This window comes from Pseudophryne corroboree, chromosome 2 (genome assembly GCF_028390025.1).
Source record: "Pseudophryne corroboree isolate aPseCor3 chromosome 2, aPseCor3.hap2, whole genome shotgun sequence".
NCBI lineage: Eukaryota > Metazoa > Chordata > Amphibia > Anura > Myobatrachidae > Pseudophryne > Pseudophryne corroboree.
The window spans coordinates 410,803,782-410,817,305 of NC_086445.1; the positions used below are offsets into that span (position 1 = coordinate 410,803,782).

The following is a 13,524-nucleotide window of genomic DNA, read 5'->3' on the forward strand; positions in this document are numbered from 1 at the left end:
TATCATATAATATTTAGATTATTTTTCCTCCTAATTTGTATATCTTCTTTAGCACAGATAAACTTCTCAGACTGCTCAGTAAATACAATGTTTGTTATAATAACACAGAATTAGTACCTCTAGTGCAGATGTTACAATGGCTTCTGATGAATTGTCTTCCAAACTTATTTTTTGCTTCCTTTCCACTCGAACATCTGCATACCTAATTGCAACACAAACAATGATAAGGGCAAAGGTAGAAATGCCCACACGCTATTAACTGTAATTCATTACTAACTTGCCAAAAATGTTTACTATGATATGACCACATACAGAGCAATCTATGTCAACCATTAGCACATGCTTCAGTTTTAGTGTGAGGACCTATGTTCTCTAAAATAAGCCAAGGTGTGTGTGTGTGTGTGTGTGTGTGTGTGGGGGGGGGGGGGGGGGGGGGGGAGGGGGGGGAAGAGGGGGAAGAAGGGGTTGCAAGCTGTCAAGAGATAAAAAGTGAAGAAGTTGCCCAAGCCAATCAGTCAGCCTCTAGCTGTCATTTTATAAACTGTGCTAGATAAATCAAAGTTAGAAGCTGATGAGGTATAAGCAAATTTGTAATCCATCCACATTGTGCCTAATAATGACTGAATCCAATATGTAAACTGAATTTCATGAGACACTTTATAGTTCAGTGGAGCTCTAGAGAGCTATTGGGGGGGAAAAAACATGCAATATGTGGTATATATATCTGCAATTAATATTAATTGCACCAATTCCCATTTGTAGGATTCCTTTAAAGGAAATATCTGATATTAGACAGCAATTAGAGATGTGTGCACTGCAATCAGTGAGGAAGCCCCCTAATCCTTGCATCAGAAGATGCCACATTTTACAGTGTTGCAGTTGTCACCATCTTGGCCTGTGAAAATGACATTGGCACTGTGGGGAAGATGTAAGAAGAGGTGGTAAGTGCCAAATGCACTATAACAAGCGCTGTTTGACACTTACAGCCAACATCAGTATTCATGAAAGCAGATAATGTAGAAAATTCACTATCCTCTATGGCAGTGGTTCTCAATCTCGGTCCTCAGGACCCCACACAGTGCATGTTTTGCAGGTAACCCAGCTGGTGCACAGGTGTATTAATTACTCACTGACACATTTTAAAAGGTCCACAGGTGGAGCTAATTATTTCACTTGCGATTCTATGAGGAGACCTGCAAAACATGCACTGTGTGGGGTCCTGAGGAGCGAGTTTGAGAACCTGTGCTCTACGGTATTTGCAAACATCTAGTGATTTGCTGTCACCATACTATTGTATGGTGACGGAAAAACAGTAACATGTATAAAAAGACGATTAGCGCATTTTGTGGCTTATCATCTTTTTCACATATCGGCAGGATTATCTGTTGGTATGTGTACTAGCCTGCTGCGACTGCTGGGTGTCTGTCTGCACATGGGAGATCTTACAATGTTTGTGAGATCTTGCGCATACTAAGTGGGGCCGGCCGTGAGGTAAGTCACAATCCTAGGCTTATCCGCTGTAAATCTGACAAGGATTGCCAGAGAGGGGAATTTTCTCTCTATATTCCAGCAGCCAAGATGTTAACACATCTCGTCGGTAATGCTTCCTGCTTCACCTTGATAAAAGGCGAAGCAGGAAGAGCTACAGTAGCATGATAAGTGCCCCTGTTGAACATCTGCCCTTCAGTCACATATTGTGGAAAAATATTCACATTGGAAATGCCAATCATCTGCTGGGCAGATGCCCTCATTCTCCAGCAATATGTTTCACAGATTAATTTGCCAGCATAGCAACTTCCTAATTAATATGAGTCGAATTCAGAGTCTACTAGCTCCACATACCTCTGTAGGTGTCCGAGAGTCTTCCAGGGCTATTATAAAGTTCCCATTGGTCCTGAATGACCATGAGAGCAATGTAAAGGGAGCAGCATGAGGTGCCACTGCTAGTGTCATACAGGAGAGTTATCAGGGAGAAAATGGTTATAGTGTCCACTGTCCAATCAGCTACTCACTTTCATTTTATACAACGTACTTCATAAATGATAGCTAGAAGCTGATTGTTTTCTGCAACTTCTCCACTTGTCCTCTTTAGAAGGTTTGATACATCCCCTCCATAGACCTTTATGATACCAGCAGTGCCCCTATGAGATTATTGCTACAAGGCCTAGAGGACGCACTGGCATGTACAGCCATCAGCGCCACTGTAATCAGACAACGGGGCTCAAAATATATGGCAAAGAGGGTCCATCTTGGCAGAGACCTTCAAATGTTTGGAGAAAGTTTTATGAAACACTGAAGTGAGTTTGCCAACATAAGTGCAGTACGGTAAATGAGACAGGTGAATAGGTGTAGGATAGATATTGACATTCAGACACAAGGAAGGACAGATAGTCTATGATGTAAAATGCTTTATATGTTAGAAGGATCTTACAACAGTTTGCGCATTGTAGAGCCAGCCAGTGTAAGGACTGGCAAATTGGAGGACTACTAGAGCAGAGGCCCCAGAAATAGGGAAGTGAGCCTGCCTGCCGCATTCAGAATGGAATGTTGAGATGACAGCTATGTCACTGGTAGGCAGGTCAGCATGGCAATACTGTAGTCCAGAGGTTCCCAAATGCGGTCCTCAAGGCACCCCAACAGTCCAGGATTTAGGTATATCCATGGCTCAGCACAGATGCTTAAATCAAATTGACTAAGGTGCTAATTAAGTCACCTGTGGCCAAGCTTGGATACATTTAAAACCAGGACCGTTGGGGTGCCTCGAGGACTGCGTTTGGGAACCTCTGCCGTAGTCAGTCATTCTGGGAGGCTCCAAAGTGTTTACATTGGGCTCACATTTATATTTCATGAATGCTTCTCTTATATGAGACTACACATTACATTGTATCAAAGACATATTCACAAATACTGTGTGCTGACTTTGTGATCTTTGATCCCTGTTTCAGTGATTCCATATGACCATACATTGCATACTGTGCTTACATAATGTACTGTACATATTCTGCAATAAACATACATTTGGCAGAGAAATGCTGCATGGGTGCAATTGGTAATGGCATACCTTACAACGGAGTGTGTGCATACAATAAACTCAGGCTTGGAATTCCACTGATGATATGTGATATAGTAATGAGTCTTAAGCCAGATCCACTGTTGACCTTTGGTGAGAAACCGATAGCAGCAAGACTTGCCCTTACCAAACTGCATCACTGTTAAAGGAAATTAAATAGATTTTGATTCTTAAAAAGTATAGGAATAACACCATGCTCCGTGACACTTGCAAATATTCAGGACGTTCCTTGTCGTAAGAGGACTAGACATAGAAATTGTCAAATAGCCCTACATTTATAGACTCAGTGACACATTAAATATATACTGTAAATGCAGGATCAATGGATTTATCTTTGTGTGTGTAGTGTGTTATAAACAAGGGAATCTACCACCTAGTTGGACTAGAAACAGTAATGGTAATCAGTTAGGGTGGCCAATCCCGGGATCGGCGGGATCCCGGCCTAAAATTGGTCTGGATTCAATCCCGGGATGGATTTCGGGATTGGCCAGCAACCTATTTTTGGATAGGTCTGGCAGCGTTGAGCGTCCTCAGGACGCTCAGACGCTGCCTGGCTCCCTCTGCTCCCCTCCCCCGGCTCCGAGATCTGGCGGCTGCGCAGCGTGACTTCTGACTTTACATCACGCTGCGCATTCGCAGGACTTCACCACCGCACTGTCCGCCCAGCCACCACAACACGAAGGAAGTGATATGGGGGTCTATTCATGCAGCAGTGAAAAGCCCTGTTTTGCGTTAAACAGGGCTTTTCTCTGCCTACTGCAATTCACAGAGCCGGTTACCGTGGAGAAGTGTCTGACTTCTCCAGCGGTACCTCCGCTCTGTGCCTGAATCGCATCACCATACCTTTGTATGGTGAGTGTGATTCATGAAGGTGCGAAAAGCTCTGCTTTCCGCTTCTCCACGGAGTTCAGGTTCGCCATCTCTGGACGGCGTAACCTGAACTGTAGTGCGGAGACATCAGGGAAGCTCAATGCTTCCCTGATCGCTGCTCGGCACCTTGCGCTGGCTCCGCCCCCCGACCTCCCAACAACCACTGCGGCCTGCCGGGAGGCCAACACCCTGCGCATGCGCAAAGGGACCCGCCGCTGGACCCCGCGCATCGCTGGGAAGGACCGCTGGAGATGACCTCACCGCAGGAGCCCCAGACACCGCAGCGCATCGTCGGAAGGGTGAGTATACATGAATTGCTACTTATTACAGCTATACATCGCATCGAAGCGATGCGATGTATAGTGATAAGTAGCAATTCTGTTTTCGTTTTCTGTATGAATAGACCCCATGGTGAGATTGTTGTCATTTATCTGACCTGGGCAGGGCGGGAGGACACTGAAATGCAGCCAAATTCCGGGATTGTACATTTTTCAATCCCGATTCCCGGGATTGAAAAAATGGCCTGGGATTGGCCACTCTCTAATCAGTAACAGGAGACAATAGTGGCTTAGGATCTACTTGATGTTGATGTCTAGGGTGGTGTGGCCACAAACACTCTTCTTGGACTTATTGAAGGCGCAAGATGGTATAGATCACTGGTTTCCAAACTAGGTCCTCAAGGACCCCCAACAGTTTACATTTTTAGGTCTCCTCACAGAATCACAAGTGAAGTAATTAGCTCCACCTCTGGATCTTTCCAAATGTGTCAGTGAGTAATGAGTACACGTGTGCACCTGCTAGGTGACCTGGAAAACATGCTGGGGCTCCTTCAGAACAGAGTTTGGGAACCACTGGAATAGATTAATATGAATAAATGAATATACATAAGAATGATCGATGTAGATACACTATAAACAAATGCTTTATAGAATATCTGTAAAGTGAATAGTGAGAGGTATGGATGGTGATTGGATAAACATAAGAGAGAGAGATGTGTTGGGAAGAATTATTTAATGTGTAAGAAAGGATAAATAAATAACATTGTGGAGGAGTGATAAAAATGTGAATGAAAATCATTTAAAAAAGAAATGGATTTACACACATCATAATGCCCCATCTTGTAAAAAGCCCGTTTCTTGTTAGTTACTCTTTTTGCTCTTATACTACTCATACTAAGGGCGGGATTTATCAAAGCTTGGAGAGAGATAAAGTACCAACCAATTAAATTGTAAAGCGCAACGGAATTTGCTGCGCTATATAAGAAACTGTTAATAAATAAATAATAAACCAATCAGCTCATAAATGTCGTTTTTCAAACCTAGCCTATAACATGACAGTTAGGAGCTTGTTGGATGGTACTTTTGGGTAGATTTACTAAAGCTTCTAAAACAGACAAGTGGAGTTGCCCATAGTAACCAGAGTCTAGCTATTATTTCACTACTGTATTCTATATAATTATAGAATCTGATAGGTTGCTATGGGCAAAATAACCACTTCTCTGTTTTAGAAGCTTTAGTAAATCTACCCCTTTATCTCTCTCCACTTTGTCCATCTCCAAGCTTTGATACACTTTCCCATAAATGTTCTAATGTGGCTCGGTACTCTCAGAGTTATGCGTTAGCTGTCTTCTATATATAATGTTAAAGTTGTCCTATAATACGTAATGTATTAATATTGTGAAGAAATGCTTACATTTATATAGCACTATTGTAAAAATTTGTTAGTTTTCTCCACATGAGCAACAAGAGTGTTCTGCCTTCGTTTGCTACACAATCACACTCCTCCTTTTAGGGCTAGAGAGGCGGCCACCCTAGGCTGGAATTTCATGTTGGAAGAGAATAAGGGGAACATTTACTAAGCAGTGATAAGAGCGGAGACGTGAGCCAGCGGAGAAGTGCCCATGGCAACCAATCAGCACTGAAGCAACATCTATAATTTGCATACCATAAAATTATACAGAGCTGCTGATTGGTTGATGGGGCAACTTCTCCACTGGCTCACTTCTCCACTCTTATCACTGCTTAGTAAATGTCCCCCTTAATATCTTAAGGTGCATACACACAGTGAGACCATGTGTATGCACCTTTAGGTTACAAATAACAATTTAGGGCATGGGGGGAGGGTGAGTCACGTTTCCATTTTCACCTAACATTCCTAGTTACAGCTCTGCCTCATAGTACATTTCCCTGTCCTTGGCGCATCTACACATTTTCATCTTGATTATTTGCTTGTCTAAGCTTTTGTCTTGTACAAAAAAAACGAATAATTAAAGATTGCTGCCTAGACTGTGCAAAATATGCTCTACAGTGCAGATAAAATACTGTGCGCATATTTGAAGACATTTTATTGGCTATCCATATCTCCACTCCTCAAAGTTTATTAAAAGATTAAAATTTGCTAAATAAAATATAATTTAGCATTTTTGCAGTTAGGCATATAATTAAGGCAAAATCCACCTATTGCTCTGTATAAATAGCTGTTTCTATTGCAATTCTTAAAGGCCCTACACATTTAACGATCCACCGCCGAGCTGCCCGACGGCGGATACGGCCGACGGGTGACCCTGCGGCGGGGGGGGGGGGGGGGGAAACAGTAACGGGGGGAGTAAAGTTTCTTCACTCCCCCCGTCACCCGGCTCCATTGAAGTATAGGCAAATATGGACGATCTCATCCATATTGGCCTGCATGCACAGCCAACGGGGCATCAGCGATGAACGAGCGTGGGGCCGCAAATCGTTCATCGCTGGTGACTCCATACTCAAAGATATGAACGGTATCTCGTTCAATAATGAACAAGATCGTTCATATGTTTGAGGATTGTCGGCCAGTGTGTAGGGCCTAATAGACTTTAGCATTGCTAATCCATGCACTACTGTATATACACAGATGCAACAGAAGAAGAGGAATACCTTTACAATTTACCCCCACATCCCTGGGCAGTCCTAATTCATTTCGAGACAAGACAGCAGGTAAATTTACATACGGTATATTTATTTCCATACTTTTCAGTACTTACAATGTTCATGACACCTGGCTAATATCTCTAGGTCATCTACATGATAGTAATCATATCCAGATGTGCCAAGAACTTCAATAGGCAAGTATCCAATAATTGGCGGGGCCCTGTATAGTGCCAAAACAAAAGGGTTAAAGTCAGCATGTGTGTGGCGAGTTGAGAGAGCATTGTTAATAATGACAAGGGGAGAAAAGATGAATTCATAGAGAGAAAGCAAGACTGAACCTGTGGCTGACTTCTCATTAATACTGGACAAAGGAATAAAGATCTACTGTATTAAAATTAAGTATTTATTTAAACACTGCTCCCCTCGGCTCCCTATAGTGAAAGTGTCACAATTCCGGAAATATCCCTATGCAGGCACCCACACATGTGCGGCAGTCCCGCCGCCGATGGATCCAACTGCAGCATGCTGCGGTTGGGAAGCACGACAGGACTGCAAGATTTCATAGTGAACACATACATTTCAATGTATGTGTTCACACAGTGCGGCTGTGTGTCACTGGCTGGATCTTGTTGTGCGGGATCCTGCAGAACAGGCCCCGTGTGCACACAAACCCCCCCACCCAGCCAAGCGGGTTCCGTTCAGCGCGACCTGCTTGCCGCTATATGCGGCCCAGCACTAACACACCCCTTGCCCTTGGTCCAACTGTAGCAGGTCATTTACCAGCCAGAAAAGGTAGGAGCTGCTGCTGCAGAGTTAATCAGCTCTATCCCAGGAGCCCTGCAATAGGAGACAGGATGGCACCTGTCTGATACCGTACAGACTGTGCTGCAGCAAGCAACAGTGATCCCGCAGCTGCTGCTGGACTGTGAGATGGGATCCACCAGTGAACGCTGATTCTGCATGCTGCAGACGGCTGAATCTCGTGAGTCTGACCCCACCGCTCCCCTTGTTACACAGTGTAGCTGGAGCCCTGCCAATTCACTGCAGGCTCCGTTCTCTGTAGAGAACGCTATCTATATAATTATAAGTATATGCTTGTTTTCCCTTTTTTAAGTGGGAGGCCACCAAACTCCAACTTGCTTCTGGGTGACTGGGATGAACATACTCCCCTGGTCACCACTGACTCACCTGTAATCTAAAGAGAGAAACTTCCATTCCAGACTATGCCTTGATGCAAATTCTTCACATGATTCTTCAACTACACACATTTCCTACAAATCAAAGAAACAAACACACATAAAGTGTGCAGGCATCAATATTGCCAAAAACAAATATGAGTAACTGCTACAGTGTTGAAACATTTCCACATCCCTTGCAGAGAGAGTAAAGGACTGCAAGTGGCCAGTTCAATTAAAACGAATAATAAAGGTATTACATTAAGACTTTGGCTAGAAAATGACACCTTACAGGTTATGTATGACCTGTTCTGATTGGCCAGTACTGGGACAAACAGCATATGCAGTCCTGATTGGAGTGACCTCTCCTGAACTGTGTGGTGTCTCTGACTTGAACAAAGATGGTTACTGACTATAAACTACTATTCAGCAGAGTTAAACTATAAATCAGTGCCAGGTCAATGCCTTCTGTTTATTTCCAATATTCATAATAACAGCATCCACCTTAAAAAGAGCCAAAATTCACTTATCACAGCAATAGAACAGTTTCTATTGCTGCAATTTATCAATTAAGATTATCAGCTCCACAGTGATACTGGCTGGCAGATGCAAGAGGACTCATGGAAAATAAATTAATGAGGAAATGAAGAAAAAAAAATATTAATGAATATAAATAATATTTTAAATATTGTTACTTTTAGAATTTGTTTTTCAAAATAAAGCATTTGTTTCTTTTACTGACTCCCACCAATCATCATCAAATCATGGGGAAGCTTATTGAAGGATTGTGATGGTACTTGTACTGATGCAATCCTTTAATTGAGGTTCCGGTATGAATGGTCGACCATGTTAAGGTCGACAGTCAATAGGTCGACCACTATTGGTTGACACTGACATGGTCGACATGGACAAATGGTCGACACATGGCAGGTCGACACATGAAAAGGTCAACATGGATTTTTTAACTGTTTTTGGTGTCATTTTTTTCGTAACATGACCAGGAACCCCAATTAGTGTACCGCGTCCCCTTGCATGGCTCGCCGAAGCAAGGTGCCTCTCTGCGCTCAGCACAGGTTACCGTTCCCAATCGTAGTCCACGTGGATGGTAAAGTATGACAAATCTAAAAATCTATTTTATTTTTTTAAAAAGCCATGTCGACCTTTTCATGTGTCGACCATTTCCATGTGTCGACCATGTGTCCATGTCAGTGTCGACCAATAGTGGTCGACCTAATGACTGTCGACCATAACATGGTCGACCATCCAAACGGATGTAGAGGTACCCAGCAATAGCTAATGCCAGTTGAGGGCCTTCTTACACAGGAAGAAGCTCTATATCTGAAAAAAAAGACCCATTTATGCTGGATATACAGTTTTCTACCTGTAATAACTAGACCCCTATATCACAGGATGAGCAACATACTAGTTAACATAATAGTTTCGTTATTGATTATATGTGATCGCTCACCTTTAAAAATTGAGGAGTTGCAAGTCGGACTGTAGCAATGAAGCACACCTGTTTGCTGCCCTGTGACCTGTACATTCTTGAAACAGTCCCTTCAAAGCCACTGCACGCAGAGAGAGGTACTGCAATAATAGTATGCATGTGATTACTTATTCACATGAACAATATTTTGTTAATTGTTGTTCTAAAGAGGATGTCCACACACACACTTTTTATTTGCTATTACAAAAGCTCAATATTTATGTGGTAATAGTTTTGTTTTTCTCAATGCTGTTCTCAATGCTGCATATTGTTAGTTAGATATATAATTTTTTTATATATATATATATATATATATATATATATATATGTATAATTCTCAAGTTGAATGCATGAATGTGGTATAAAGAGGATTTGTGTCCAAATGTTGTCATGCCCCTTGACCATGAGAGCGTGCGCCTTATGTCTCTATTGAAAAAATGTGGATTGGGGAGCACCAATTCTTTTTTTGGCACAGGGCACCAAAAAGTCTAGTTATGGCTCTGGTAGATTACAACAGATTTACTGTCTTTAGACTAGATCACTGATTCTGACCAGCTCTGTGCTAGAGTTGGCTGACATGGACAGAGTGCCTCTAGTGTTGGTGTGAGGAAACTACGGGAAACTAGCACATGAAAGTGGACACAACACCAACATGCAGCATTCTGTAGTTTATTCACGATCAGTTTGCAAAAAAACAACAACTGAGTCACGTTGCAAAAAAACAGACCAAGTAAAAAAAACATCTTACACACATATCCTAAACTGAAAACACTGCTGTGGCTTTCCTCTATATTCTCTGTATCCCAAAGTACTTTATCAGACAGATTAGGCAGGAAATGTCAATACTAAAATATGGTCCCTCCCAAAACTGTTTCATCCATGTTATAACAAACATGCTTTGGAACTCAGAGGTGAAATGAGGGCACTGAATCACACTGCCTGAAAGGGATGAGAAGGAAATGCAATGTGGTTTCTGGAAGGCACACTGAGGAATTTCTGCTGAGGATGACCTATTTGGAAAGACACCAGCGGCATTTCAATTGCTGGCCTCTGAAATAAGGCAAGGCAAATAAATACAGACAAGTCTGATTGTGTTCCATCTACTTACTAACATTTGCTAATGTATTTACTTTAATGCAATGTTTATGAAATCATTTCTGAAACATTTACTAGAGTTGCACTGTAGATTATGGTATACCAGACATACTGTACTGTACAACTCTCTTGTTGGCAATTCACTTTTTAAAACTGGTTTTAGGTGAGTATTGTTGCATTGATAGAAATATAGAAGTATGACTGAAGTAAATAAATTATGCATATGAAGCCATGCTCTAGAGCAGTATTCCCCTACTTCAGTCCTCAAGAAATTTCCATGTCTCCTCACAGAATGACAAATTAAATAGTGGCATTTGTGGATCCTTTTAAAATTTGTCACTCACTAATGAATATACTTGTGATCCAGTAATGAAATATGGAAAACATGCACTGTTAGGGTGTGTACACAGGGTGAGATCCTTGCTATGCCCGATTTTCACTTGCGATTTCCCTTGAACTCCCTGGAGCCCAGACAGCACAGATTTTGACTAACTTTTCTTGAGATATGGACTATGTGTGCTTACGATTTTGGCTTATGTGAGATTTTGGCTTATGTGAGATGTCATTGACATGTGAGATGAACTAGATAGTACACCGATCTAGCAAGGATTGACTTGCCTGCACAGTCTATCTTTTCTTGCGATGCCGACCTGGCGAGACCGCGCATCGGGATCGAATCGGGATCGCAAGGTGACTTTCACCTTGCGATCTGCACTAACTTTTCTTGAGATTTTGACTATATAGTCAAAATCTCAAGAAAATATCTCACCGTGTGTACACACCCTTAGGCTGGGTACACACTAGAACAATGGGCAAACTTGCTGATGGTTGGACGACGAATTCCCTTAACCCTAGACCAAGCAAGATTGCCCGTACATACCTTGTTCTATTGTTCATTACACTACAAAGCACCGCATATTATATTGTCTGGTTGGCCCTGCAGCATGTCCAAACAGAAGATCTCTAATGCGACCTGCAACAGCGCGCAACCCTCCATACACACCGAACAATCTTTACGATTTGTCATTCCAATCGTGAAGATACAGTATGCTAGTGTGTCCACGGCCTTAGTGTGCCCCAAGGACAGGAGTTGGAACCCTGCTCTATAGCAGAGGTATCCAACGTATCCAGGTGCTGTGGAGCTACACATCCAAGCATGCCCTGCCATAGTTTTACTGCTAGTAGATGGTATAACTGTGGCAGGGCATGCTGGGATGTTTAGTTCCACGCAAGTTGGCAACCCCTGCTTTAGATTAAGTAATCCTGTCCAACAGGATTGAAAAACTGTGTCGTTTTTATTGTGATTCCAAAAGAGGACTGAGTGAAAACCTGACTGAACAGTTGATCATTTACAAATGTGCTGATTATTACAACATTGCTGATGCCTAATCTGAGCCAAACGTCCTTATGTATAAAATGGGAATAATGCTCACACACCTCCAATGTAGCATGTAATTTATAACATGTGAACACTAAACAAACTAGCTGATTGCTGAAAGATTCTGAAAGGGAAATTATATTGCTAGCTGGTTTACTAAATATTACACTGATTTTTAAAACATGCCACCTTGTATGCCTCCTGCTCACATATGGCATAGGGGGAAATGTTTCCCCCTCCCCCATGTTGACTGAGGATGGCTTGATCTAATTATTCATAGAACTTATTGATGAAGTACAAATTGATGTCATCATACTTCTGCCTAGTAGGAAAACCTGTGCCCAATATATATATATATATATATATATATATATATAAGTTTTTGGACAAGGGAGCATCAAGAGAGGAGGCCTGTGTGTCGTCTCCGTCCAGGCCCCCTCCTCTCTAGCCGGCAAGGTGATAGGCTCTGGGCACTAGAGTCACTAGGATATCCTAGCACTGTCCCAGAGTCTTGTGAGCATGTGCAGGTCTCCGGGAAAATGGTGCGACAGCCATATTCCCAGTGATTATCCTACTATGCATGTGCGAAACACTGTGTAAAATGGAGCGGCAGTCAGTGGTTTCTGCAGCGCTGCTGCTACCGATGCAGGACTTCCGAAGGGTAAGTATTGAAAAAATAGGTGCAGAGTGTGCGGTGTGGGCACACACTGCACCCATTATAGAAACAGCAGTGTCTTTGGAGTAGATTAGACACACGCTGCTGTCAGACTCTCTTGCTGCACTGCACACATAAGTACAATTACTTTAGCTGGTTTCCGATGGCACCTTCATGGGCTGCGGGGAGAAATGAGGCGAGATATACATCCCGCCAAGCCATCAGAAGCCGTTCCAGCAGCAGGCCACGTGTAACTGAATCGCCCCCTTTATGTTTATTACTATACAGAGATTTAGTTTTAAGTGGTGTGGTATATGAAGTTGACATTCATCACGTTGACACTGCTGAAATGTCGACTGTCCCTGTTGGACTAGCGGTGACTTACCTGCTCCCGGCTGTAGGGTTGTAGTAGGGTATGCCAGCGGCCGAGCTCCCGGCACCGGTATGCTGGTCGTCGGGAGCCCGGCCGCCGGCAAACAGAAGACCACCCCGGCTGGTGTGGCAGCCTCCGGGTCCTGGCAGTCACACATGGAGCATATCCAGCACAGAGCTGATGGAACGGTGTTACCAGTGAGTTTTCTCCCCCTGTCCTTAACCCCCATCCCTAACCCTTCCCCTAGTACCTAACCCAAACCCCTCCCAGCAACAGCCACCCCCAACCTCCCACTAGTGCCTAACCCTCCTTATCCCGCAGTCTAGACCTCATTTTGTCATTCTCAGAATGTTGGGATTTCACATGTAGACATTTTATATATGAACAACGTGAACATGTTGATATTCTGAGGTTGTTGACATAATGGTCAACATTGTGGTTTTGGCAATGTGATTATGGACATTTTGAATGTTGACTGTATGACTGTATCCCAGTTTTAAGAGAGCTGTAGTATTAATT

General features: G+C 42.9%; 1 protein-coding gene across 1 annotated transcript in view; it reads right to left on the reverse strand.

Moving 5' to 3' along the window:
- Positions 1-13,524, reverse strand: part of NPAS2 (neuronal PAS domain protein 2) — a 192,019-nt gene that overhangs the window by 54,235 nt on the left and 124,260 nt on the right. Inside the window, exons 8-12 of the mRNA XM_063953453.1 lie at positions 9,487-9,605; positions 8,032-8,114; positions 6,957-7,063; positions 3,062-3,209; positions 118-202 (exon numbers count right to left, since the gene is read on the reverse strand). Coding sequence (XP_063809523.1) covers positions 118-202; positions 3,062-3,209; positions 6,957-7,063; positions 8,032-8,114; positions 9,487-9,605 — 542 coding nt within the window. The remainder of the gene's footprint in view (positions 1-117; positions 203-3,061; positions 3,210-6,956; positions 7,064-8,031; positions 8,115-9,486; positions 9,606-13,524) is intronic.